This window comes from Pseudorca crassidens, chromosome 9 (genome assembly GCF_039906515.1).
Source record: "Pseudorca crassidens isolate mPseCra1 chromosome 9, mPseCra1.hap1, whole genome shotgun sequence".
Classification (NCBI taxonomy): domain Eukaryota; kingdom Metazoa; phylum Chordata; class Mammalia; order Artiodactyla; family Delphinidae; genus Pseudorca; species Pseudorca crassidens.
This window is the reverse complement of record NC_090304.1, coordinates 9921275-9944699: the sequence shown is the minus strand read 5'-3', so window position 1 is coordinate 9944699 and position 23425 is coordinate 9921275. Positions and strand designations below refer to the sequence as shown.

The 23425-nt window shown below is 55.6% G+C and overlaps 4 protein-coding genes across 7 annotated transcripts in view; 2 read left to right on the top strand and 2 right to left on the bottom strand.

The window, feature by feature from the left end:
• MYRF (myelin regulatory factor) overlaps nt 1-2749 on the top strand; it is a 33634-nt gene extending 30885 nt beyond the window's left edge. For all 3 annotated transcript variants that reach the window (XM_067748782.1, XM_067748779.1, XM_067748777.1), the window contains one exon: nt 155-2749. In XM_067748782.1, the coding sequence (XP_067604883.1) occupies nt 155-235 (81 nt within the window). In that variant the 3' untranslated portion in view covers nt 236-2749. The remainder of the gene's footprint in view (nt 1-154) is intronic.
• A 547-nt stretch (nt 2750-3296) lies between these two features.
• Nucleotides 3297-6799, bottom strand: TMEM258 (transmembrane protein 258). Its single transcript, XM_067748792.1, has 4 exons — nt 6665-6799; nt 4619-4728; nt 4016-4152; nt 3297-3402 (listed from the first exon to the last, which is right to left on the bottom strand). The coding sequence occupies exons 1-3, from the start codon at nt 6665-6667 to the stop codon at nt 4026-4028; spliced, it is 240 nt and encodes a 79-aa protein (XP_067604893.1). The 5' UTR covers nt 6668-6799; the 3' UTR covers nt 3297-3402; nt 4016-4025.
• Nucleotides 6224-9716, top strand: FEN1 (flap structure-specific endonuclease 1). The gene is made up of 2 exons (XM_067748791.1): nt 6224-7122; nt 7819-9716. Exon 2 carries the CDS (start codon nt 7837-7839, stop codon nt 8977-8979), a length of 1143 nt encoding a protein of 380 aa, XP_067604892.1. The 5' UTR covers nt 6224-7122; nt 7819-7836; the 3' UTR covers nt 8980-9716.
• A 1910-nt stretch (nt 9717-11626) lies between these two features.
• On the bottom strand, nt 11627-23354 carry FADS1 (fatty acid desaturase 1). 2 transcript variants are annotated; one of them, XM_067748789.1, is made up of 12 exons: nt 22992-23354; nt 20971-21081; nt 20205-20402; nt 19440-19541; nt 19206-19334; nt 17447-17507; nt 16269-16345; nt 15268-15365; nt 15005-15101; nt 14675-14754; nt 14441-14566; nt 11627-14087 (listed from the first exon to the last, which is right to left on the bottom strand). In XM_067748789.1, the coding sequence occupies exons 1-12, from the start codon at nt 23181-23183 to the stop codon at nt 14036-14038; spliced, it is 1323 nt and encodes a 440-aa protein (XP_067604890.1). In that variant the 5' UTR covers nt 23184-23354; the 3' UTR covers nt 11627-14035. The 2 variants fall into 2 exon arrangements, with proteins under 2 accessions (XP_067604890.1, XP_067604891.1); XM_067748790.1 differs by lacking the exon at nt 22992-23354 and adding an exon at nt 22842-22979.
• Nucleotides 23355-23425: the final 71 nt, after the last annotated feature.

The window sequence follows — 23425 nt, the reverse complement described above, 5'->3', positions numbered from 1 at the left end:
AGAGGTTCAGGGTGGGGCTTGGGGGTAGGGGGGGGACTGAAGATCACATGGCGGGACATGGGCAGTGTCCGGCGACGTCAGCACGGGGAGCGCTCTGGCATCCCCCCCCCCCCCCCGGAGCCACCTCACTGGTTCCCACTGCCCTTCCCTCCAGGGTCAGGCCAACTGCAGCTTGGAGGCCCCGGTCTGGCCGGCCGCAGACTACTACTTCCACTTCTACCGCCTGTGTGACTGAGCTGCCCAGGGAGGCAGCGCCACAGCAGGGCCCGGGGTCCCGGGCGCCCCTCCACACTGGACGCCATGGTGTTACACTGGGCCCGGGGTCCCGGGCGCCCCTCCACACTGGACGCCATGGTGTTACACTGGGCCCGGGGCTCCGGGCGCCCCTCCACACTGGACGCCATGGTGTTACACTGGAGCCCGCCGCTGACACTTCCTTGGAGGAACTGAGGCGGCTCGGCCCTCCCCGTGCCTGGTGAAACTGGAAGTCCTCACACTGGAGCTGCTGGGCCTGCTGGCGGCGCCCCCAGACCACGGAGGGCGCTGCAGGGAGACCTGCCGGGCCCAGGCCGGCCTGATTCACATGTGTCCGGATTCGGCCGATGGAGGGCTGGTGGGCAGCAGCGCCCCAGAGGCGGGGGAAGCCCGTGACTCGGCCCAGAGCCTACCCTTCCTGCCTCCCCTTCTGCGACTGGGAGCCACCCCTCTTGTGGAGAGAGGACCCGTCCGCCTTTGAGACCGGCAGGGGCTTGGCTCGAGCCCTCAGAGACTTGGCTGGACCCACGAGTCAGTGGAGGGCAGACAGCCCTCACCCTTGAAGCTGCTCCCTGGGGAGGGCTAGGTAGTGGACTTCTTAGGGTCTGACTGTTACTGGACTTGGACTTCTAAGCTTTAAGCATGGCCCAGGAGGTCTCCTCTCCCTGGGAGAGCTTGGCTCCAAGAGCTCCCAGGGCAGCTGAAGCCAGCCCTGGATGGGCTGGCGACCGACCACGTGCCTTGTGTACACTTAGTGCCTGGCTGAACCAGGGGAGCCAGTGGGCCAGGTAAGCCTTGGACCCTTGAACCTGGAGTATCCCGAAGGGAAGGAAGTTCCCTGTGAGCCCCCAGATGGCGTTGCGGCCCCGCGGCCTGGGCCCCTGGGAGCTTCCAGAGCTCACAGAGGTCTCTGAGCAGAGGAGCGGGAATCCCTGCGAGGCAGCAGGCTGGTCTCGTCTGGTGGGTGGATGCAAATAGCTTTTGCTGTTATTAATGAAATAATTACTAAAATGCACTTAAACCCGGGCAGGAGTCGAAGGATGGAGATTGAAAGCCCGGAGTGGGCCAGAGCCCCGGGGGGACACTTGAAAGGCAAGGCCCTGGCTCTGATCCGTCCCAGGGAGCTTTGAGACACCCACCCCACTCCCGACCACCAGGACTGGCCTTTCCCTCCACTCTTGTCTGCTGGTGGCCTCACCTCCCCAGATTCGAGGGCTCCTGTGCTGGGCTTGGACAGCCAGGCTGGGGGCCCCGTGCTCGGCAGTAGTCCCAGTTCTGCCCACTCCTCCCAGGAGCAGAGTGGTGGGCTTGGGTTACGGAAGAAGTCTTATCTCAAGTGCCAACGTTAACCTTTCTTAGTGGGTATCTGGAGCTTTCTGAGGCCACATCCAGGCTCATGGAAGGAGAGTGGAAATCATTTCGTCGTGTCTGCCATGGGTTCAGAAATGGGGACGGAAATGCCATCCTTGCCCTGGGATATTCTGCCACCGCTTTGGGAGCCAGGCCTTGCCCCATCTACCTCTCATTCTCAGCTTTGAGTGGGAGGCCTTTCTGTGGGAGACCTGGATCTTGAAGAAGCCTAGGGACCGCGGGCCCCCTTCTGCTATGGATGTCAAAGCACTTCTCCTAGGGATAGGGAAACACAGGGGGAATGGGGGTAGCAAGGATACCTAGCCTCCCAGCCCCCTCCCCAGTGTGGCTCCTCCTTCCGACATAGGAATTACGTGGCTGCCCACACCATGCTGGCGGCCGAGCCTTACTTAGCGCTGCTCTGTTCTCCTTCCTCCCACTGGGGGAACCCTCCCTAAATGCCATACAACTACCGAGCCCTGCCCCTTCTAATAGGATTCTGGGGCTTCCTCAGTGGGGGTACAAGTTCTTGGACCGCAGCCCCCCTGTGCTTAACTGGAAGGTGACCCTCCACTGCTCCCTGGAGCCATCTGGACACAGCATCGCCCCAATCTGGTTGGCAGCTGGCTGTTTCCATGCCTGGGGAGGGGGTCCTCAGTGCTGAGTTTGGGGCCGAGGCGGGGGGCGGGGGGAGGTCAACCTTGGACTAAAGTCGCCTTAAGCCCAGTGAGGGAAAGGGGCTTCAGGGAAGGCCAGTGGGCCACCCGCTGGAGGCTGACAGCTGCCTGGCGGGTGCCGGTGAGTGGGTGTCGTGGCTCCATCCCCTACCCCGGGTCCAGCAGCCTACCCCTCCCTTCCGCTCTCCCTTTTGGCATTTGCTCCTGTAGCCACTGGGCCGATCTCCCCCAGGCTTCGAGCTGTACACAGCGCCTCTCGATGCACAAGTGCCCCCGCCCCCCGGAAAGCCTGCGTATGCAGAGTGCGCCCCTTCCCTCCCACTTAACCGCCCCTTCCGGCCCCTGAGCTTTGACTCTGGAGTGGGCAGAGGGGAGCAGCCCCAGGCCTGCTTGCTTCCTGTCCCCTGAACTGTTCTTTTCTGAAGTAAATATACGTATATAAATAAATGTATAAATACTGCTTTGTATCTGAGCTTGCCTCGCCATCTTCTTGAGATTGCTCTGGTGGGAGATGGGGTTGCCTGTGGGCCTGGGACCAACTGGGGCTCCTGAGCCCAATGGATGCTTCGTACCCCATTATCCCTCGTAGCTTCAGGCCCGGCTTGGGAACAGGATGCAGCAGCCCCTTCCCCTAGCCACACCCCACGGACCTGCTGCTGCCCTGGCTGGGTTAAAAGTAGCCACCTTAGGGAAAAGCTGAGCCTTTCGAGGGTCCCCGGCACCACTCAGAGGAGGGGACTGGCCCAGGGCAGACTTGACTGGTACGGGTTCCTACAGAAGTTTACACTAGAAGCCACAGTGGAGGGCAGGCCAAGCCCCTTCCTATCCACAGGTGAGCCCTCAATTCTAAGGATAAGACACTCCCCATAGCCCTCTCATAGGCAGAGGGCAGGGCTTCCCAGCAAGCAGGAACCACCTGAAAGGCAGGTGAAACGGGAAGGGGTGGGACTGGGGAAGTCGTGGGTCCCAGCACCTGCACCACTCCCACCCCGCAGGACGGGCACCAGGCAGGGCTGTCACACATCTGCCTTTATTGTGAGCAGCAGGTGGGACATTTCTGGCATAGTAAAAAAAACTAATTTACAAAAGCAGGGATTCAGTGAAGCCGCCTGGCTGGTACCTGAAAAAGAGGGGTATCAGAATGAGAGCAGTGACCCTTCTTTCCATCCGCTTTTCTCACTGAACCCCTACGCTCCTGGGGCAAGCGCTGACGGGCACAGTCCTTGGAAGCAGGGCCACCAGAGCCGACGGATTCTAAGTGACCTGTTTGGTGGGTCATCTGCAGCAAGGTTGTGGGTGGTTTTTTTTGTCGCTTAGTCAAAATTTATTTCAATGACTGAAAACGTTGAAACTAACTAAAAGGCTACTCCTGGAAGCAAGTCCCAGATCCTGGCCCCTTGCTGGGTCACCCCCCAGCGGCTCTCCAATCACTGCGTATGACAGGTAAGAATGCAGATGTGTAACCACGGGAAGCCTGTGCCCACAGCCCTACGTAGTATATCCCAGAGCCAGGTCGAGGCCTTGGACAGTGTGGAGACCTCAGAACTGACAAAGGTGGTCCCACTTGGCTCAAATCCCCATTAGGAGACAGGGAAAGGGGCACCTGTGTGTGGTGTCCCTATCCACTCTGCTGAGTCTCACTCCATTAACCAAGGGGTCATGCAGGCCCAAGGACCCCGCTGATGTGGGCGTGGGGAGGCCTCTCCAGTGTCCCACCCTGCCATTGCTCTTACCCGTGGGAGCTCACACGTAGATGCCGACCCAGAGCAGCAGGAAGAGCACTCCAAAGCCCATGAAGAGCGAGGCCACCAAAGAGATGAGGAGCTCTTTGTAGATATCCCGAGTGTATTTGGTGGAGGTGACCTCGTAACTGGCAGGGCAATTAAGGAGAAGCAAAGGGGTGGCTGGCGTGGCTCCGGGCAGAGGGGCCCAAGAGGTGACCTAGACTCTGGTGCTCCTACCACCCTTCCAGCACCCATGAAGAAAATGAAGCCCAGAGGGGTTAGGTCACACAGCTAATGAGCGGCAGAGCCGGGACTAGCCCTCGTACCTCCTGACACCTGAGCACACCACAGGGCCCCGTACCTAGCCTCCAGTCCAGCCAGGCCCCTCTGCTCACTGTCCTGGAAACCGGAGGAGTGAACTGAGCTCACCTGAACCTGGAAAATAAGGCCACAACCTGACTTTGGACGTCAAATAGCCTTCCCTCAACCTCCTTACCATCCCCCGTCCCCATACCGGAACAAAACTGGCAGGGTGCATGTACCCAGCATGGTCCCTCCCTCAGTTTCCCACCTCACTAATTCTGGCCCACTGGCTGCTCAGTGAAAGGATACACGAAGAACCAGGCGGTGAAGAACATGCCAATGGCCAACAGCACCACAGTCAGATGCGGAAAGACAGCCGGGTTCACTGGACTGGTGTATCTGCTCATGGCCTCAAGCTCCTAAGGGAAGGCGTGAGATCAGAGCCATCAAAGAATCCCATGACCTCAATCTGGGGGCACTATGGGGTTATCACGGAGCCTCGTGCTGCTGTGACTGCTAGGAGCTTATTTCAGCTTGGGAAATGTGGAAATCCTTCAGAACCACCGTCAAATGATTCCGGTTGGGAATGACAACAATTACATCTTAAACTAAGGTGGCACTTTGTCTTTTCAATATGAGACAAGATGGGCAGCTGAGAGTCAGAGGCTGAGGCACACAGAAGGTGACTGATTAGCTACAGATCAATGCAATGGTCCTTAACATTATCTGAGGCCACCGGCCACCATGAAAAACACGTGATGAAAGGTATGGACTCTTTGCCTGGGACAAACCGCATACAAGAAAAAGTCTGCTTATAATTTTAGAAGCCTTATGAACCCATGTCTGTAGACGTCAAGCTCAGAATCACTGCTGAAAGACAGACTCTGGACTGGTACCCAGATCTCAACTCCTAATCTTGTATTCTTCCCATTACACAATTAAGGAATCTCAGGACCTACAGGCAAAAGACATAACTTAAAATTCTGGGGCTTCACTGGTGGTGCAGTGGTTAAGAATCCGCCTGCCAATGCAAGGGACACGGGTTCGAGCCCTGGTCCGGGAAGACCCCACGTGCCGTGGAGCAACTAAGCCCGTGCACCACAACTACTGAGCCTGCGCTCTAGAGCCCGCGAGCCACAACTACTGAGCCCACATGCCACAACTACTGAAACCTGCGTGCCTAGAGCCCGTGCTCTGCAACAAGAGAAGCCACCGCAATGAGAAGCCCAGGCATTGCAACAAGGAGTAGCCCCAACTTGCTGCAACTAGAGAAAGCCCAAGCGCAGTAATGAAGACCCAAGGCAGCCAAAAATAAAATAAATTAAATAAATTATAAGTAAGTAAACAAGTAAAAAATATTTTTTTAAAATAAAAAATAAATAAAATTCTGGCTCTACTGAATAACATGAGCCTCAGTAAAGTGATTATAATAATAACTCTCTCACGAGGCTGACGTATGATTTAAGAAAGGCGACAAACGCAATAGCGTCTAACTCACTGCCTGGCATAGAGTAGTTGCTCAATAGGTGTTTGTTTCCCTCCCAAGGTTATAGGGAAGATTATGAGATAATGCTTGTGAAAGAGGGCTGTAAACGTAAAGTTCTGTACAAATGTTAACTTCCATTGTCACCCACCAGCCAACGCTTCTAAAATCCAGAACACAACAACTCTAGAGAAGTAAATTGACCTCATTGTTCTCAGAGACACTGGAATTCAATTCAGTAAACATTTATGCCCCCCTAAAAATGATAAAGACAATCGCTGCCATTGATTGAGCCTCCAATTGCCGGCCCCAGTGTTTGGCACTGGAAATACAAAGATGAATAGACATCATCCCAGGGCCAGAGGCACGTCAGATGGTGGTCACTAGGAGGCGTGGCAAATAACAAAGAAGTCCATGACACGTGGCAAGAGGTCTGTACATAGGTTGCGGGGCTCCCAGGAGAAAGAGGACAAGTGCCCGAGACAGTTGTTAGTACTTCATCAAGAAGGTGACTTTTGCCCGGGACCGTGTAGTATGAGTACGAGTTCGGCAGGCGGGAAAAACTTTCCAGACAGGGGTAACAGATTGATCACAAGTAACAGAGATAAAAGCTCGAAGGTATTAGAAATGCTCCCCATGCTCCTCATCCTTATAAATCGTTAGATCAGAAGCCCATGCCATCAAAACCTCAGCCTAAGGAGTCCACGGCAAGGGGCTTCCCTTCCCCGCCCCTCAGCCCAAGCCGAAGGATCCAGGAGCCTCCAGCCCTCTGGACCTTGGACATCTGAGGCTTCTGCGAGAAAAAACAGGGCGCGGGACGGGCCCCGAGGGGTCCCCGAAGTCCCATCCGGAACTCCCCTCAACCCTCTCACCATTTTGCCGGACACAGGGTAATCCGCCGCTCAGCCACCGGAAGAACACGTCGGCAGGAGCAGGCGCGCTGTTCAGCCGGAAGAGGAAGTGCAGCTGCACAGGTGGCATTGTGGGATTTGTAGTCGTGTGGTTTCGGGTGTGGCGGGATCTGAGGCCTGCGGGGCGACCGGGGTGGAGTGGGGGCAAGCGGTAGAGAAGGGTAGGGTCGGCTCGCTGAGCGAGTCCGTTCACCCTGGCGGGACTGTTTGTCGTGAGAGAAGCTGGCCGAGAGGGCCGGGGCATGTACTACACTTCCCAGGAGGCTGTGCGCCGCAGCAGGTCACGTGACGGGAGCGCGGGCTTTGGAAGGCGGCGGAGCTAGAGTGTATCAGCGGCTAGTGCGGAGGAGGCGGCGGGGCTGAGGAGCGAGTTGGGCTGAGATCTGTCCTGGGCCACGCCGGAGCGCTCCAGAGGCCAGGTGAGCCCTTCCGGAAGCGTCTCCGAGAGCGGCGGGCCGTTTTGCCCCGGGTGCTGGGGAAGGCCGGCGGCTGCCGCGGGCGGGGCGGAGCGAGCGCGGGATTCGCGGTCAGGCGGGCCCGCCACTTTTCCCGCTCTGAGCCCGGGGCCAGTCGCTTAACTTCCGAGCCTCTTTCATCATTTGTAGAAAGAAGATAATTCCCAGCTCATGAGGTCGTTGCGTATTGTGACTAAGCTCCTGGAGGGGAGACATTGTTTTGAGCTACACTCGTTCACATCCCTTTCCTGCCTGCGTTTGTCGGACGCAGGGGGAGGATGCCCCGGCTAACGAGGCATTGTCCCCTCGGTACACGTTCTAGCAAAGCAGGCAGCTTGAGGCACGAACCAAAGGATCGAGTGGGTTCTGCAGGGAAAACGTTTACGGAGCACTTAATCTTTGTCGGGGTTTTTGTCTGTTAGTTAACTCTCAGGAGGCCTTAGTATGAATTGAGAGGACTTCCTTACTAGACTGTACGTTTCCTGACGATGGGAGCCTGTCTTGTTCTTTTCATCTTCCGAGGTGCTGACTTGGTGTCGTTTTGTTGTGCTAGATACGTTTAGCCGAGGGCGTGAAGTGGGTGAGATAGCACCCCTGGTAACCCTTCCTCCTTTTGCATCCTTTAAGTTCCTCCTTGTCTTACCTGCCTTTCTCTTTTAGCTGTCCCTCTGTATTGCTATGGGAATTCAAGGACTGGCCAAACTGATTGCCGACGTGGCCCCCAGTGCCATCCGGGAGAATGACATCAAGAGCTACTTTGGCCGCAAGGTGGCTATCGATGCCTCCATGAGCATTTATCAGTTCCTAATAGCTGTTCGCCAAGGGGGGGATGTGCTGCAGAATGAGGAGGGTGAGACCACCAGCCACCTGATGGGCATGTTCTATCGCACCATCCGAATGATGGAGAACGGCATCAAGCCCGTGTACGTTTTTGACGGCAAGCCGCCACAGCTGAAGTCAGGGGAGCTGGCCAAACGCAGCGAGCGGCGGGCTGAGGCGGAGAAGCAGCTGCAGCAGGCCCAGGCTGCTGGGGCCGAAGGGGAGGTGGAGAAGTTTACGAAGCGGCTGGTGAAGGTCACCAAGCAGCACAATGATGAGTGCAAGCATCTCCTGAGCCTCATGGGCATCCCATACCTCGATGCGCCCAGCGAGGCTGAGGCCAGCTGCGCCGCCCTGGTGAAGGCCGGCAGAGTCTACGCCGCGGCCACCGAGGACATGGATTGCCTGACCTTTGGCAGCCCCGTGCTCATGCGGCACCTGACTGCTAGCGAGGCCAAGAAGCTGCCCATCCAGGAGTTCCACCTGAGCCGGGTTCTGCAGGAGCTGGGCCTGAACCAGGAGCAGTTTGTGGATCTGTGCATCCTGCTGGGCAGTGACTACTGTGAGACCATTCGGGGCATTGGGCCCAAGCGGGCCGTGGACCTCATCCAGAAGCACAAGAGCATCGAGGAGATCCTGCGTCGGCTCGACCCCAACAAGTACCCTGTGCCGGAAAACTGGCTCCACAAGGAGGCCCAGCAGCTCTTCCTGGAGCCCGAGGTGCTGGACCCGGAGTCTGTGGAGCTGAAGTGGAGCGAGCCGAACGAAGAAGAGCTCGTCAAGTTCATGTGTGGTGAAAAGCAGTTCTCCGAGGAGCGAATCCGCAGCGGGGTCAGGAGGCTGAGCAAGAGCCGCCAGGGCAGCACCCAGGGCCGCCTGGATGATTTCTTCAAGGTGACCGGCTCCCTCTCTTCAGCTAAGCGCAAGGAGCCAGAACCCAAGGGGCCCGCTAAGAAGAAGGCCAAGACTGGGGCACCAGGGAAGTTCAAAAGGGGAAAATAAACGGGTTTCCCTTCATTATACCTCCTTGACCCCAGAATATCTGCCGTGTTGTCCCCGCAAGAGCTGGTGCGGGAGAAACCTCCGTGGGGGTGGGGAGGGCCTTGCATTGCTTCCCTAGCACCACCCTGCTCAGTAGTGCTTTTCCCTTTGTTACGTGATCTCATGGCAGAAAGGCCACAGAGGTTTGTTGTTTTCTTCTTTTTTAGCTCAGGAAAAGTATGTCAGGCTGAAGCCGCCTCTCAGGCCATTTAATGGACACTGAATCCATTGTTACATGAAAGTGATAGCAACAAGTTTTGAAGAAGAAAGAGGGAGATAAATGGTGGAGACAAAAGACTGGAAATGATTTCCTGCCTGGGCAACTGGGGGCTGGTGGGAGGTGACCGGGGGACTAGACTGTGCTCTTTGGCTCAGCCTTGACCCACCCTAAAGGGTAGCCATCAGGAAGATGCAGTCTTAAACAGGCGCGAAGAGCTGCCGGGACATAAGACAGGCAGAGTCCCTGGAGTTGGCAACAAGGGTTTGATTACCAGCTGTGTGTCCTAAGGTGGGCAGAAACCTGAACTTGCTATGTACATAACTCTAGTCTTTACAGTGGTTATTCAGAGGCATAAAGTGGTGGTGCTTCACGTGGCCTCTCTGAGGCAGTTAGTTGAGTTGAAACTTTGGGATAAGATGCTGCGTTTTTTGTTTTGAAAGATATGAGGAGAAAAGAGTCAATAAAATTATAAAAGTAACCAGAATGTCCTGTTCTTTGAGAACATTTGAAGACATCTCAAGTGCCTCAGGTTTCAGGCAGTTTAAAATGTTCTTTTCACTCCAAGTTAACATGCTGGAATTGCACTGTAGTAATGGGTGGTTTGAGTGGCCACGAGATGGCACTGTGCTCCATAGAATGGTCAAAGCGGCTTTGGCAGTACTTCAGCCATTTAGAGGATGGTGCCTAGCTTATCTTGCTGGGAAAGGAGTTTTAATAAATTGAACGAATTTCTAGTTTTCCACCTACTGTGTGAGATAAAGGAGCTCCTCTGAGAAATCCTCACAATTTAGATCAACTACTTCATAGCATCCAAGCATTTACCAGTTTGTAAATCGTGAAAGCTGCCATTCGAAAATCCCTTTTTGTTCCCTTTGTGACGTCAGCTTCAGGTTACTGTTTTTCGTAGAGGTGGGATGTTTTTGTACTCTGAAATTTTTATAATCCTAATAAAACTTGATAGGGGGCTGTCCTGTTTGAGTTTCTAATTTTGTAGCATTCCTATCACTTACTGCCATTTAAAGTTAACCAAGGACACTTAAGTGGTCTGAAATTTAAGTTGACAATATTTCAACAGATTAAGCAGGTAGGACTAAAGACCAGTAGTTTTCAAACTCTCGATCTTAGTATCTGTTCACTGCTCTGTCTCTAGCAGTTGACAAATGAAACCAGTTTTCCAGATTGAAGCAAGCCACACAACTTCTTTGAGCTCCGTTTTTTTTATTGTTTTTTTGGCTGCACCACGCAGCATGCAAGATCTTCATTCCCCGACCAGGGATCAAACCTGTGCCCCCTGCAGCGGAAGCGTGGAGTCCTAACCACCGGACCGCCAGGGAATTTTCCTGAGCTCCATTTTCTCATTCAGGTAATTCAATTCTAAGCCTGCAGTAATGGTGATGGGGCCGAGGTGGGAAGACTTAGGTGTTACCACCTCAGCGCAGTAGCTCTAGTTAAGGGCCTGTCCCCTGTGGTAGCAGGTAGCGTGTGGTTTGTTTTCCTCTTATTTTTGAAGTTGAGTTACCTGGTCTTTTCCAGTTTATTAACCACTGCAGGGAAAATCAATCCTGCAAATCCTACTTAGCACATTTTTTAAAATATAAATTTATTTTTGGCTGCACTGGGTCTTCGTAGCTGCACGGGCTTTCTCTAGTTGTGGCGAGCAGGGGCTACTCTTCGTTGCGGCATGCAGGTTTCTCATTGCGGTGGCTTCTCATTGCAGAGCATGTGCTGTAGGCACACAGGCTCAGTAGTTGTGGCTCGCGGGCTCCAGAGTGCAGGCTCAGTAGTTGTGGCGCATTAGCTGCTCCACGGCATGTGGGATCTTCCCAGACCAGGGCTCGAACCCGTGTCCCCTGCATTGCCGGGCGGATTCTTAACCATTGCGCCACCAGGGAAGCCCTAGCACATTTCCAATATTCTCGCTTGGAGAGGAGAGCTGTTCTAGTAGGGCAGTGTTAAAAGGGCATTGCTTTGCAGTCCAGCTCTGAGGTATTACGCCTTACAGAGATTTAGGCAAAAAGGAAACTTACGGAGACTACCTACACAGACTATCAGAGTTTAAAAGGGTGAGGGCATTGCCTCATGGTAGTAGGAAGCAGTGCACTAAACACTAGAATGGGCTAGCGCACACAGGCAGTCTAGCATTGGAACATGTAGGCATCATGGGAATGGGCTGGCCTTTCTTCTCCTTGCCACAGTCCACCTGTGCCTTGGTGTTTCTACAGCAGCCTGATGACCCTCCCTCTGCCCCAAGGGGCTTAGGCAAGGGGGAGTCAGTATGGGGACTCATATTCAGAAAGAAGTGAGAGAGTCGGATAGTAACTTGTAGCAGAGGTACAGGGACTCCTGTCAACAGATGCAGGAGAGGATCGTGGATTATAACAGCCTTCGTTTGGTCAAAATTACCTTTATTTCTGTTTTACTCCATTGGCGTGTGGTAACAAAACTGGCACACACAGAAAGGATGATATTGGGTCTGATGAAAATGCCTCTGGCAAAGTGGTAGGAAGATGAAAGTCACAAAGGTAAGCATAGAAGTTGGAGTTACAAAGTGAGTTCAAATGTTAGTTCTGCCACATCTATGACCAGAGGCAGCTTATCCTCTCTAATCCTGTTTTCTCATGTCATTGTTTGGATTTGAGATCACTCATGTTACCTTGCGACGTCTGAGCTTTTTGTCACTAGTCTGTCCCTTGGTGGCCATGTGAGACCACACTGGTCCAGGCTAAGGAGAGAAGGCCACAGTGGTTGAGGTGCTTTGAGGGCTTGGACTTGGCTCAGTAAGTTTCACTGGCTCTGCTCAGATCGGGCAGCCTGGGCCCAAAGCCAGATGGCTTGATGGGCTGGGTTCAGCACCTGTTCTGGAATGAAGGCGCCAGTGAAAGTAGAACTCTCCAATTCTGCTCCTAATTGTTCTACCCAGACTGTTTCAAGCCAGGTTCTGCCCAAATGGAAAAGATCTAAAATCTTCTGTAACCTGTTCTGCTGTGTGTGCGTGTGTGTGTTTAAGTCTGTCTTTGTTTTGACAAACCTCTGAGTAATCACAACAGCCTTCCCGTTAGGTGGTGCCTCTAATCCCACCCCAACATGCCTTAGGACCTTCATCTCCCTGATTACCATTCTCATCTCCTTGCCGTTCCTTTCCTAAACTAAATATGAATTCTCCCAGGTCTCTGCTTTTTCCTTGTAGTTTAAGGTACTTTCTTTCCAGTGTCCGAAATGCTCAATATGCTTCGAGTAGATGCTGTTGGGACAAGTGAATGAGCCCCTCACCTCACCTGCAAGGCTGTGGGTGTGGGAAGGGGAAAGGGTGTGAACGCTGGCAACCCATGGGGCACAGTCCTGTGTTCACTCTCTAGAGATGGGTTAAACTGTTTCTATCTTTTAAAAAAAAACGGAGATTAAAAAAATTGTATTTCAGTATTAGACTGATATACCTTTAAGAGATTCTCCTAAATTCCTACCTGGTCTCCAGCAGAGAAAGGTACTTGGACAGAATTGCCAGAGGAAGGATGCTGAAGGGCAGCCATGAGATCACAAACGTCTGCGTTTTCCCCTTCCTGTTTCCGGTTAGAACTATGAAGTCATTACACTTAACCCATTGCTCCTGCTCAGAAGTAATGCTACATAATTTAGGTGATGGAACATCTCTTACGGCCCTTATATTCTTCATGACTGAACCCCGTGTTTTCGTCATGACTGCTAATTCACCCTCTCCCGGCTTGGTCACTTGTGCTCACTAACTGCTACTTTATTAAATTTGGAATTACAGGTTGGGGAGCAAAGGGAAACCCCTGGGAGCCCCCGTTTGTTTCTGTGGAGGAGAAGACTAAGCGCCCGTCTGCCCACCTGCTTATGGAGCGAGAAGTAGACTCCCCATCCTAGGAGTGTGCTCTCCCTCGGGTGGTGGTCAAAAGCTGAAAGGATTTTTAATGGCCAGCGACTCTGCTGGCTGTTTTGGCAAGCCCTGGGACCTCATGCTCCTTTGGTACCCTGGATGGAATGCGGGACCAAATCCTGTAGTGGCAGCATCCTTCAGGGCCAGATGCCTCTGACACCACAGCCCTGGCCTTTGCCCTCCCTGCTTCTAAAAGTGGAAAAATTGCTTCTCCAGGAGCCTGAGGCAGACATGGGTCACACCTAGCCCTAGAGTGAGCCAAGCTGCCGGGCCTCAGGCGCTAATGCTTCCTTTCTAAATCTTGCCCAGAAGGTTGAGCTGCTCTGTCCTCCTCCAGCCTGCGAACTTCTGAGGTTTGCAAGCAAGAGTGGAGAAGGCACTGAGAAGTGGACCAGTGGGATGAGCTCCTCCCTTTCCTGGATGGAATTTTTTTTTTTTTGGCCACACCGTGCGGCATGTGGGGTCTTCGTTCCCCAACCAGGGATTGAACCTGCGCCCCCTGCATTGGAAGCTCGGAGTTTTAACCATTGGACCGCCAGGGAAGTCCCCTGGGTGGAATTTTAGTGCTAAATCTCTTCCTGATTTCTGGGCTCGGTAGACCCTCCCTATTCTAACACCCTCCTGACTCCCTCTTTGCCCACCAACCACTTGCATCTGCTAAACAAAAAAGGAAACAAAACTTTCACATCCCTGTCCCAACAGCTCCACCCCTCCTTCCAGGGGGCTTGCGCACCCCTCTTTGGGTCTTAGATCTGTGCCTAGAAGATAAAGGGGAGGGGTTTGAGTCAGAGCCTTTATCTCCTCAAACCCACCCCCTCTGAACATTAGGATTGTAGTGGCATTGTCCCCAAGCCCCCCTCTGCTTTGGCTCCAAGGCTCTTCTTCCAGATGGGAGGCTGCTCTTACTGGTGGAGATAGGCATCTAGCCAGAGCTGCCCGGACTCTCTCAGTGAGCTGAGGGGACAAGATGGGAGCAGACGGTGAGGGAGACAGAGTGGAGAGGAGCCCCAAAGCCATACCCACCAGAAGTGCAGCAGTGAGGCCCTTCCAGAGGTGATGTAAGGCCCCCTTGACTTGAGCACTCGCCTCCCCTTTGCTTCTGAGAAAGGGCTTGGGCCATGGCACTGAGAGCAAAGGCCCAAACTGGCCACAAGACCAACAGAGCACCTGGCCTTGGCCTTGGTGACCTCCATTCCAGATGAGCTGGGGACACCTTCCTGTGGCTCCCACCCCATACTTCACCACTGACCCCACTGCCCTGCCCTCTTCCAGCCCTCCCAGCCCTTTTCCTAGGCTCAGATACTCACTGGACAATGTCGGCAAAGGCTGAGAACAGGGGCTTGGACTGGTACTCTACCCCATGCTTGGCACACAGGGACTGCACCAGGGGAGCCGCTTTGTGGTAATTGTGTCGAGGCATCGTGGGGAAAAGACTTCACGGAGAACAGGGGACAGTCAGTGGCTCCAGCTCCTGTGGCCCCCCCATCCCCCTCCTACGTGGACCCTCCCCAGGTCCCTGCTTCCCAGGCCTCCCTACTCACTGGTGCTCAATCTGGAAGTTGAGGTGGCCACTGAACCAGTCATTGAAGGCCGACTTATGGACATTGCATGTTGCCTGGAGCTGGAGGAGAAGGTTGGGGGAGCATGGCTCTGGGTACCAGATGGAAAGGCCAGCCCAGCCTTCTCCAGGCAAAGCCGGCCTGTCCCTGGTCACTCCCTTCTCCACGTGGTGGCAGGAGAGAAGCTTCAGGCTAACGAGGCAAGGTTTGGGAGCGTCTGTTGTCAACCACCGCCCACCTCCTACCCTGGGTCTGTGCCCACCCACCCTTCTTATTAGTTGTGCCCAGGTCTTCCAAGTGACTGTCCCTCACCTGGGTGGAGACCCAGTCCACGTTCCTGTCGTAATCAATGTGCATGGGGATGTGGTTCATCTGTGTCACCCAAACAAACCAGTTGCTTTCCAGGAACCTGGTGGACATGGCACCCAGACAAAACCAGTACAAGCAGAGCCCAGAGTTCTGACTCGCTCAGAAGCTGCTCCAACCCCGCCACCCTCCCCAGCCAACGCCCCCAGACCAGACTGGTTACTCCCACACATCTCTGCGCCGCTCCCTCCTCCCCCATCAAGTACTACCTGACCATGAAGAAAAGGCCCAGGAAGCCTTTCAGTCCCAGCAGCGGCACGTAAGTGAGGAAGATGCGGACGTAGAAGCTGATCATCCAGGCCAAGTCCTGCAGCGAGAGGCAGAGCCCTGTGACGGCACAAAGCACCTCTCCTCTCACGGCACTTGTTCCTCTGCGTGGAGCAGCCATCCTCCCCGGTCCTGACACTGGAGTGCTCACGGCAGCCTCTCCCAGCTGCCCTGTCCGGCACCATCTAGCTCCGCTCCGTTCCTAGTGGCGCCCCCAGCCCTCCTTGCCTGTTTCCTTCACAGGTGCCAGGTCTCCCTGCCTCCACTTCCTCCCAACCCATCTCCATCCTTCACCCCTTCATCACGCTGCCAAGTGAGTCTTCCAGGATCGTGGCTGAGTCTGTGCCAGTGCCCTGATCAAATCGCTGATGAGTTTTCTGCACCACCCTCCTCCCCTGACACCCGAGTCCTCCACCACATGTCCGGTGACCAGATTCGCCCCTTAATTCCCAGCTTCTCTGCTCAGAGTCCATCCCACCTCCCCTGCCTCCGCCTGTCCTCCAAGGCCAGCTAGGTAAGGGACTTTGCAAAGTCCTTTCTGATGCCTCCCATCCAGCCAGAGGCAGTCAGGCCCCTTTCGGAATCCCCAAAGCTGCTGCCTGTACCTCCTGTCTGGTGTCAACCACATCCTGTTTCATCAGAAGTTTCCCGAGTGAAGGTGCCGTCTCTCATTCATCTTCCCCCTCCCCAGCCTGGCCCCTGCTTTATGCCGAACACAATAACCTCAGGAGATAACTCGCTGAATTAAATAGGGCATCAGGAGTCAGGTTGCCTGCTGAGCCCAAGTCATCTCACCTAGAGATAAGGAAGGGTCTATACCTGGTTCTGTTACTTTGCTCTAAATTAGGCCTGGAGTAAATCTTAGTGGGATTTCCCCTGGAGAACCCCCTTCCCATCCCTCAGGGTACTGGAGACAAAGGATGTGGGGGCCATGGATACTTACCACCCACTTCTTCCTCTGGATAACAAAATAGAAAATATACCACTGGAAGTAGAGAGGCAGCAAGGCTGGGGGCCCAACTGGGGAGGAAATGGACACAAGGGGGGAGGTGTGAGCAGCACTCAAGTGTCACTAAAGGGCCAGCTGGTGCTGGACAGATGGCCTCCAGCACAGGGCTGCCCCTCTGCCATCTCCTGTTGCCCCTCCAGCTGCCTCGGCAGTCCTCAATCCATTGGAACCGACGGGCGCTGGAGGTGGGCATGAATGCAAGTCTGAAGAAAGCAGAACCTCCCAGTGGATGCTGAGAGGGTGAGGTGGGGGGAACGTGGCATTCTCTTCCATGGAAAAGGATAGCTGGGGAGACAAGCTCCACGCATGGAACTTGCTCTGCTCCTGTGCCTTTAAAAAGGTACTGCTCTGGGACTTCCCTGGTGGCGCAGTGGTTGAGAGTCCGCCTGCCGAGGCAGGGGACATGGGTTCGTGCCCCGGTCTGGGAAGATCCCACATGCCGTGGAGCGGCTGGGCCCGTGAGCCATGGCCGCTGGGCCTGCGCGTCCGGAGCCTGTGCTCCGCAACGGGAGAGGCCGCAATAGTGAGAGGCCTGCGTACCGCAAAAAAAAAATTCCTTTGAACGAAGATGGGATCAATGGACTCATCCCCTCCTTTCCTTTAAAAATTTGAATTTTTGAAAGGGTTTAAAAAATTTTAGACATTATGGAGATTTTTAAAGCAGGGAATATACACAGCAGTCTTGAGAAAGAGCTTAAGACAACCACAGCAATGTTTTCTCCCCAGCTCCCTCTTCAGATCCAATCCTCCCATTGCTAGTCTATCTACCTTTGTCCTTCTGGGTGTTAGACTGTGTCCCACTGCGTCACCTTAGCCCTGGGCTGTTTGACAAGATTTAAAGTGAGGTTTCAGACTTAGTCGGGATGGCCCCCCACCATTCAGTTCCCTTGTGGAAGCCAGGGTGGGCCTGGAGGAACTAGTTTGCCCCCAACACAAGTGACCTTTGACCAAACATTAGCCTAACTCTTGCCTTTGCCCCTTGAGAAGGTAGACTGTCCCCTTGCAGGGGGCACCCTGTTCCAGGTGGAGATCCTCCAGCCTTCACTTCAAGTACTGCAGTCCCGCGGCAGCGTCGCAAGCCCCGCCCCCCGGGGCTGGACGAGGACACTCACTCAGGAAGAAGTATCTGTGCTGGTGGTTGTACGGCATGTACTTTTTCTTCTGTTTCCCAAGCTGTGAAGGAAAGCAAACACACATCAGCCCCCACAGGCCAGTCACCCATTCCCCTCCCCGTGACCTTGGCTTCTCCCTGCTCAGGAGCCGAGGCCTCCTGCGGGGGCCGTCAGCTTGCTGGCGCCACAGAAGGCTCCAACAAGCCCAGCCTTACCTCCAGCTCCTGGCGCGGGAAGCCCGGGCTGCTGGATTTGCCAAGCGTGCCACAGCGTGGACGCAGCTCGGTGGCCCACACCCACACGAGGCCTGGGCACAGTGGAGCCTGCAGGTCCTCAGTACACCTCGTGCTCAGCCCGAGACGCCCTTGTCAGGTTTCCAGGCCCCTCCACCTCCCCTTCCTTTCTCCATCTGGTACTCTTTTGACACCAGGGTCTCCACAGACAACAATTTTTACCCTTACCCGGGCCAGGATCCCCTCTACATCCAGCCCCTGACCTTCTCCAAATCTTTCGGTCTCTTCAAATGTCAACATGAGCTTTATAAAATCCCTTGAAAGCTAAGCACAGTTTGGCAAATATTTGTGGAAAGATTACCAAAATCAGCTTGGCAATCTGAAGGCTCTGGCAAGGTTTTCCCCAGCGGCTGGTGGTGATTTTGTAAGCTGAGCGGCCGTAGAGACAGGCTGGGGCTGCCAGGCCAGCCGGTCAGTCCGGGTCCCCTAGCGGGAGCTCTCACAACCATGACCGCGAAGCTCTGCGCTCGTGTTCGAGTCATGGCTCCTTCTGTTCCCCGTGTCCTGGTCAGTTCTGGCCACCAGATGACCACAGGGCACAGGAGGGACTCTACCCCAGAGCAGAATGCCAGCTCACCCTTCTTTCATGAGTCCATCTACTGTTTTTCTTTTTCTTTTTTTTTTTTTTTTTTTTTTTTAGCGGTACGCGGGCCTCTCACTGTTGTGGCCTCTCCCGTCGCAGAGCACGGGCTCCGGACGCGCAGGCCCAGTGGCCATGGCTCACAGGCCCAGCCGCTCCGCGGCAGGTGGGATCTTCCCAGACCAGGGCACGAACCCATGTCCCCTGCATCGGCAGGCGGACTCTCAACCACTGCGCCACCAGGGAAGCCCTAAATTAACTTTGTAAAGAACCCCCCTGCCCACTCCCAGCGTCCATCACTTTGCACTCACTGAAGGCTCACCAGATCTCCACCCACCCCCAGGCTTTAGCAGCTGCATTATAATGGTTGCTCACACCCTCAGATGACAACTCAAACCCAGTGCTGACCACCCTGAAAGTCAGGCTAGGATCAGGCGGGTGGGAAGAATTACTCAGTGAATGAATATTCTAGATAATGGGCATCAGAGAAGAGTAAGCCAGTGTAGCCGTTGCATAAGAGAGGATTACAAAGTGCAGGGGGCTGACTGCCTGGGGTGGGAGTGTCTAAAAAGCACCTGCAAGGAGGCCATCCATCACCTTCAAGGCCAAGCAGGGTTTGCACAGCAATCTGGTCATCCTTTGGGTCCTTAGCAGCGTGGGGTACCTTTCTGCAACAGCTATTTGCTGACTTGAACTCATGAGGGAGGACAGGTGAGTGTCCTGGGCAGCCTGCTTACTGCCTGTGGCGTCCCACAACTTCCAAACAGCCAGCCAGCCCGGCCCCCAATGTCTTGCCCACACTGACAGCATTGTGAGCACTTCCCTGCAAGCCCTGTGTGCTGCCTGGTTCCCATTCTCCGAGACCTTCACCGATACCTCTGCTCACCTCCACAGAGAGGATCTTCCCCAAGGCAAAGAAGAAGGGGTGCATGTTGATGTCCGGGTCTTTGCGGAAGCAGTTGGGCTTGGCATGGTGCTGGAAGTGCAGGTGGTTCCACCAACTGGCAGGGGCCCCCTACAGAAAAGCGGGGCATGAGTATGGAAGCCTGGTGCCCCCCCCCCCCCACAGGCAGCCCATTGTTGACTGGAGTTTCACAGAGTCCCTCCCCGTCCCATTGACCTTCAGGTGGCCAATCACGAAATGATGTAGCAGGTGGTTCCATGTAGAGGTGCTGAAGACGGACAGGTGTCCAAAGTCATGCTGCAGCCAGCCAGCCTGGGCCTGGGTGAGAAAGGCTAGCGCTGAGAGCAGCCCACCAGCCCTGCATCTGTCTCAACTGACTCGGCCTCTCCCTCGTCCTTCATCTGCCTAGGCCTGTGCTGGCCTAACTGAGCACATCAGGAAAGGAGTCAGGAAGCCTGGGTCCTGCTTCTGGCTCTGCCACTGACTCACACGAGAGCTAGGGCAAATCACTACCCCTTCCCTGTTCTTTGGTGTCCCCAGCTCTGGAGTTCTGTGACTTCTGATGGACTGAACATCCAAACTACAGAACAGGACAGAGTGACAAACTCAGGCAAGTAGAAGGCTTAACTAATGGTTCTGACAGCCAAGTATTAGGGCCCCAGCTGAGAAACCAGAATCTTGGTTCTTGGCACACCTGGACTGTGACAGAACCTGAATGTGAAGTTTCAGAGGAGAAATGCCACGGGAAGAAGGGAGCCCTGGGAGAAGCGGCTGGAGAGGCAGTGGGAGAAATGAAGGTGCACGTGGTGAAGACGAGATGAAAGCCACAGATGACGCAATGTGTGCTCCTTCTGCACCAACTCTACCACGTGTCTTCAGCTCTGCCCTGGGCAGAGGGCTCCTTGGCCTCCTGAGGGGTACAAAGAATTTTCCCCACGGAAGCTGAGCTGGCTGTGTTCTCGACAAGCCGAGGGCTCTCACCTGAACTGTGCCGAGCAGCACTGCACAGAGGAGGAAGGGCAGGAAGGATGTCCCAAAGAGCCAAAGAGTGAGCCAGGCAGCAACATCCAGCAGCAGGATGTGCAGCAGGTACAGCAGGAAGAAGACAGGGTTCGCCTTCATGAGCCCCATCCGCTCCACTGTGGCCTGCAGCGCCCGGAACTCCTCAGTCAGCTCTTTCTGTAGAAGAGTGGAGATGGAAAGGGTGTTATTCTCCCCAGATGCAACCCAGCACTGGAGCCAAGGACCCTCTTAAGCTCAAGGCCCCCCCACCAAGGTAGCTGAGGGAAGCCCACGGTCCTAGGTAAAAATACCACAATGCTGAGGAGGGATGACAGAAGGTGATATGGGATTAAGTCTAAGAGCATGTGGTCTTTGGAGTTAAACAGAATTCATTCAAGCCACTGCTCTGCCACTTAGTAATGGTGTGATCCTTGGCCGAGTTGCTTAACCTCTCTGAGACTCAGTTTTCTCATCTGTAACTGTGTGTGGATTATATGATGTTATGCTTCGCACAGAATAAGTGCTCGGTCGATAGGTCTCACGTTGAGGATGGGGATGGTGGTGGTGGCCTTGTGAGAACCACAGGTTCCAAAGCCCTGCAACCCAATAACTATGCAGGAGAAGCAAGGATCTCGAGATTCCCAAGAACTACTGACTGTGGTCCCCTGTGATCATATCTAGGGCTTCCTTCTACCCTTTGCCCCTCAACAACTGCAGGATCTCCAAACAGCAGATGGGGTCTCACATTCTTAGTGGGCTCAAAGCTGGGCTGCTCCGGAGACAGTTCTCCAATCAGGAGAGAGTTCATATACTTCCTCACAAGGCCCTTGTTGATGTGGAACGCCACAAAGGGATCCTGCAAGTTTGGGGAGAAGGCAGAACAGTGAGGAAGTCAGCCCGGCCCCCCCCCAAGATTTGTGGAGGACCATCCTCCTGATCCAGCAAGGAGGCTGTACCCAAGTTCAAACAGACCCCACCCCCCTCCAGGCAGCTGCCCTTTGAGAGTGCTCAGACCTGTCCCTGGTGTCCACAGCTCAGGATCACCCAACAACTGTGTTCTAGGAAGAAGGGTACCATGCCAAGGAATAGGAAGCACGGGTAGGGCGACCACAGAAAGACCTGCCTGGGCTGGCCTCTCCTCTAGGTGTCTCATGAAATGTGCTGAGGGAGACTCCCTGTGTCCAACTGGAGGACTCTTGCATTTCTCCCCCTTCCCTCCGCTGCTGTTCTGGTTGGGGTTCCATATTTCCCTTCCCACTCTGAACACCCCCTGCCCTAGGGCACTAATTTTGGTTACGCAAGGCGGGGTCCTCAGCGACTAGATTAAGAGATTAATGTCCTGAAGGTCAGACAGCCCCAGGCCCAAAGCCACAAGCTTGGAGGCGGAGGGAGCCGGGGCGGAGCCGGCGGCCAGTGGCACCACACATCCGGACCAATCGCGGTCTCCGTTGCAGCCGGCCCCGGCCCTAAATCACACTGCAGGAAGCCTGCTCCGTCTACGCATGCGCCAGTCCACACCTTCACCTTCGGCCACTGCCTGAGCTCCCCAGTGGTCACTCCTGAGACGAGCACAGGCTCAGGCCTCGACTCCCAGGCCAGCCGCGTCGGAGGGACCGGCGGGTCCTTACCGTGTTAGGCTGCACCGCCACATCACGGGAACCCTAGTGGCCCGAGGCGCGCTCCGAGATGGCAGGGAGAAAGCTGGGGACAGTGGAAGGGGTCACGCCGCTAGGCGAAGGATGGGGGAAGGATATAGGGGGAGGGGACACGGCGAAGCGAACGCTCCAATGTTTGGGTCCCAAGGAGTGGACCCCCAGCTCTCAAACCCAGAAGGGAAGTGCTAGGTGCTTTAGTTCCGAGAGCAGGTCGTCTAGAGAGGGAAGCAACAGAATCGGGGCTGGGACGCGCGCTGGCCCGCAGTGAGGCCTGAGGGAGGAGGGATGCGACCCAGCACGGGGCCTACAGCCCAGGACTGCAAACAGCTGCTGGCCTGAGGCTGAGTGACCTCCCCACAGGATTCCAGGACTGTTCCAGGGCCCTCGCTAAGTGTATGCTGATGCAGCCCCACCCCCTTCAGCACGTTGCTCCCACTCTTTTTTGTGCAAGAGCAGGCGCTAGCCCTCTCTGGCCGGTGCTGCCCCTTCCCCACCCTCCGGTCTTCACCCTGTGCAGGGGTTCCTAAGGCAGCGGGCACTAGGTGGCTTCCCCGCTCAGGAAAATCCCCGAGTGTGGTTCCCTCGTTCTCTGCCCTGCTCTCGCTCGCCAGTCTAGTCCGGCATGCTCGGCCCAGGCGCGTCTGCGCTTCCCTCCCAGCCACCAAGTCAGGTCAAGACTTGATCCCTCTCCCTGCCACTGACCCCTCCTCCCTTGGTCTCGGCAGTGCCGCCGTCCGGGGGTTCCACATCCCCGCTGTCCTCTCTCCTACCCCTGCTCCGGGGACTGCCCACGCCTGGAGACCGCAGACTCCGGGCAGCAGACGGAGCGCACAGACAGATGGCGCGGCCCTTTGTTTGTGCGTGCACGTTGCCGGCCTCCCTCCCTCCCTACTCCCCAGACTCCACTTTTCGCAGCCTCTCTCCTGCCCTTGCATCCCGTTTTCGCAGCACACCCAATCACCTGGCAACCGGGACGCTCCTGCGCCTCCCGGCTTTTCCCCGAATTAGAGTATTCGGCCCTGAGTGCCAAATCTCTTGTCTCGCGCGCTGAGCCCCAGGCTCCGACCGCCCGGCCCCGCCTCCTCCCGTTCCCTGGACTGGCAGCGCTCACCGTGGCGTCCTGACCCGCGTAGTGGCTGATGACCCGGGAGCCCCCGGGGTGCTGGCGGGTGAACTCGCTGATGTTGTACACCTTCCGGTCAATCACGAGCCACCGCTCTTTGTCGCGTCCCGAGCGCTGCGCCACCTCGTCCCAGGTGAAGTAGCGCGGGATAGGCCCCTGGGCCGGGGTCTCGGGGGCCATCGGGGCCGGGCGATGCCGCGCACCGACTGGGCAAGGGAGGTCAGGCGCGCGCACGGGACCCGCGGGGTAGCGCGCACCGGCCTCGAGTGCGCTGGGAGCCGGTCCGCTGGCGCCCGCCTAGAGCCCGCCGCCCGCGCGTCGGGTTTTCAGCAACCGAGGTGGTCGGCGCCGAGCCCCGCTGCGCGCGCTTCTATTGGTCGAGCCGCGTGGCGCGGGGACCGAGTCCCCGCCTTCCCGCCGGC

What these genes read in the sequence shown, in the direction of transcription:
- TMEM258 (XM_067748792.1), bottom strand. An exon ending in TTCACCGCCTGGTTCTTCGT is followed by an intron (nt 4,153 to 4,618) that starts GTATCCTTTCAC and finishes TTGCCCTGCCAG; the next exon opens with TTACGAGGTCACCTCCACCA.
- FEN1 (XM_067748791.1), top strand. Translation starts at nt 7,837, where the DNA reads ATGGGAATTCAAGGACTGGCCAAACTGATTGCCGACGTGGCCCCCAGT.
- FADS1 (XM_067748789.1), bottom strand. Translation starts at nt 23,183, where the DNA reads ATGGCCCCCGAGACCCCGGCCCAGGGGCCTATCCCGCGCTACTTCACC. An exon ending in GCTTTGAGCCCACTAAGAAT is followed by an intron (nt 20,403 to 20,970) that starts GTGAGACCCCAT and finishes ACTCTTCTACAG; the next exon opens with AAAGAGCTGACTGAGGAGTT. An exon ending in TCCAGAGGAAGAAGTGGGTG is followed by an intron (nt 15,366 to 16,268) that starts GTAAGTATCCAT and finishes CTCTCGCTGCAG; the next exon opens with GACTTGGCCTGGATGATCAG.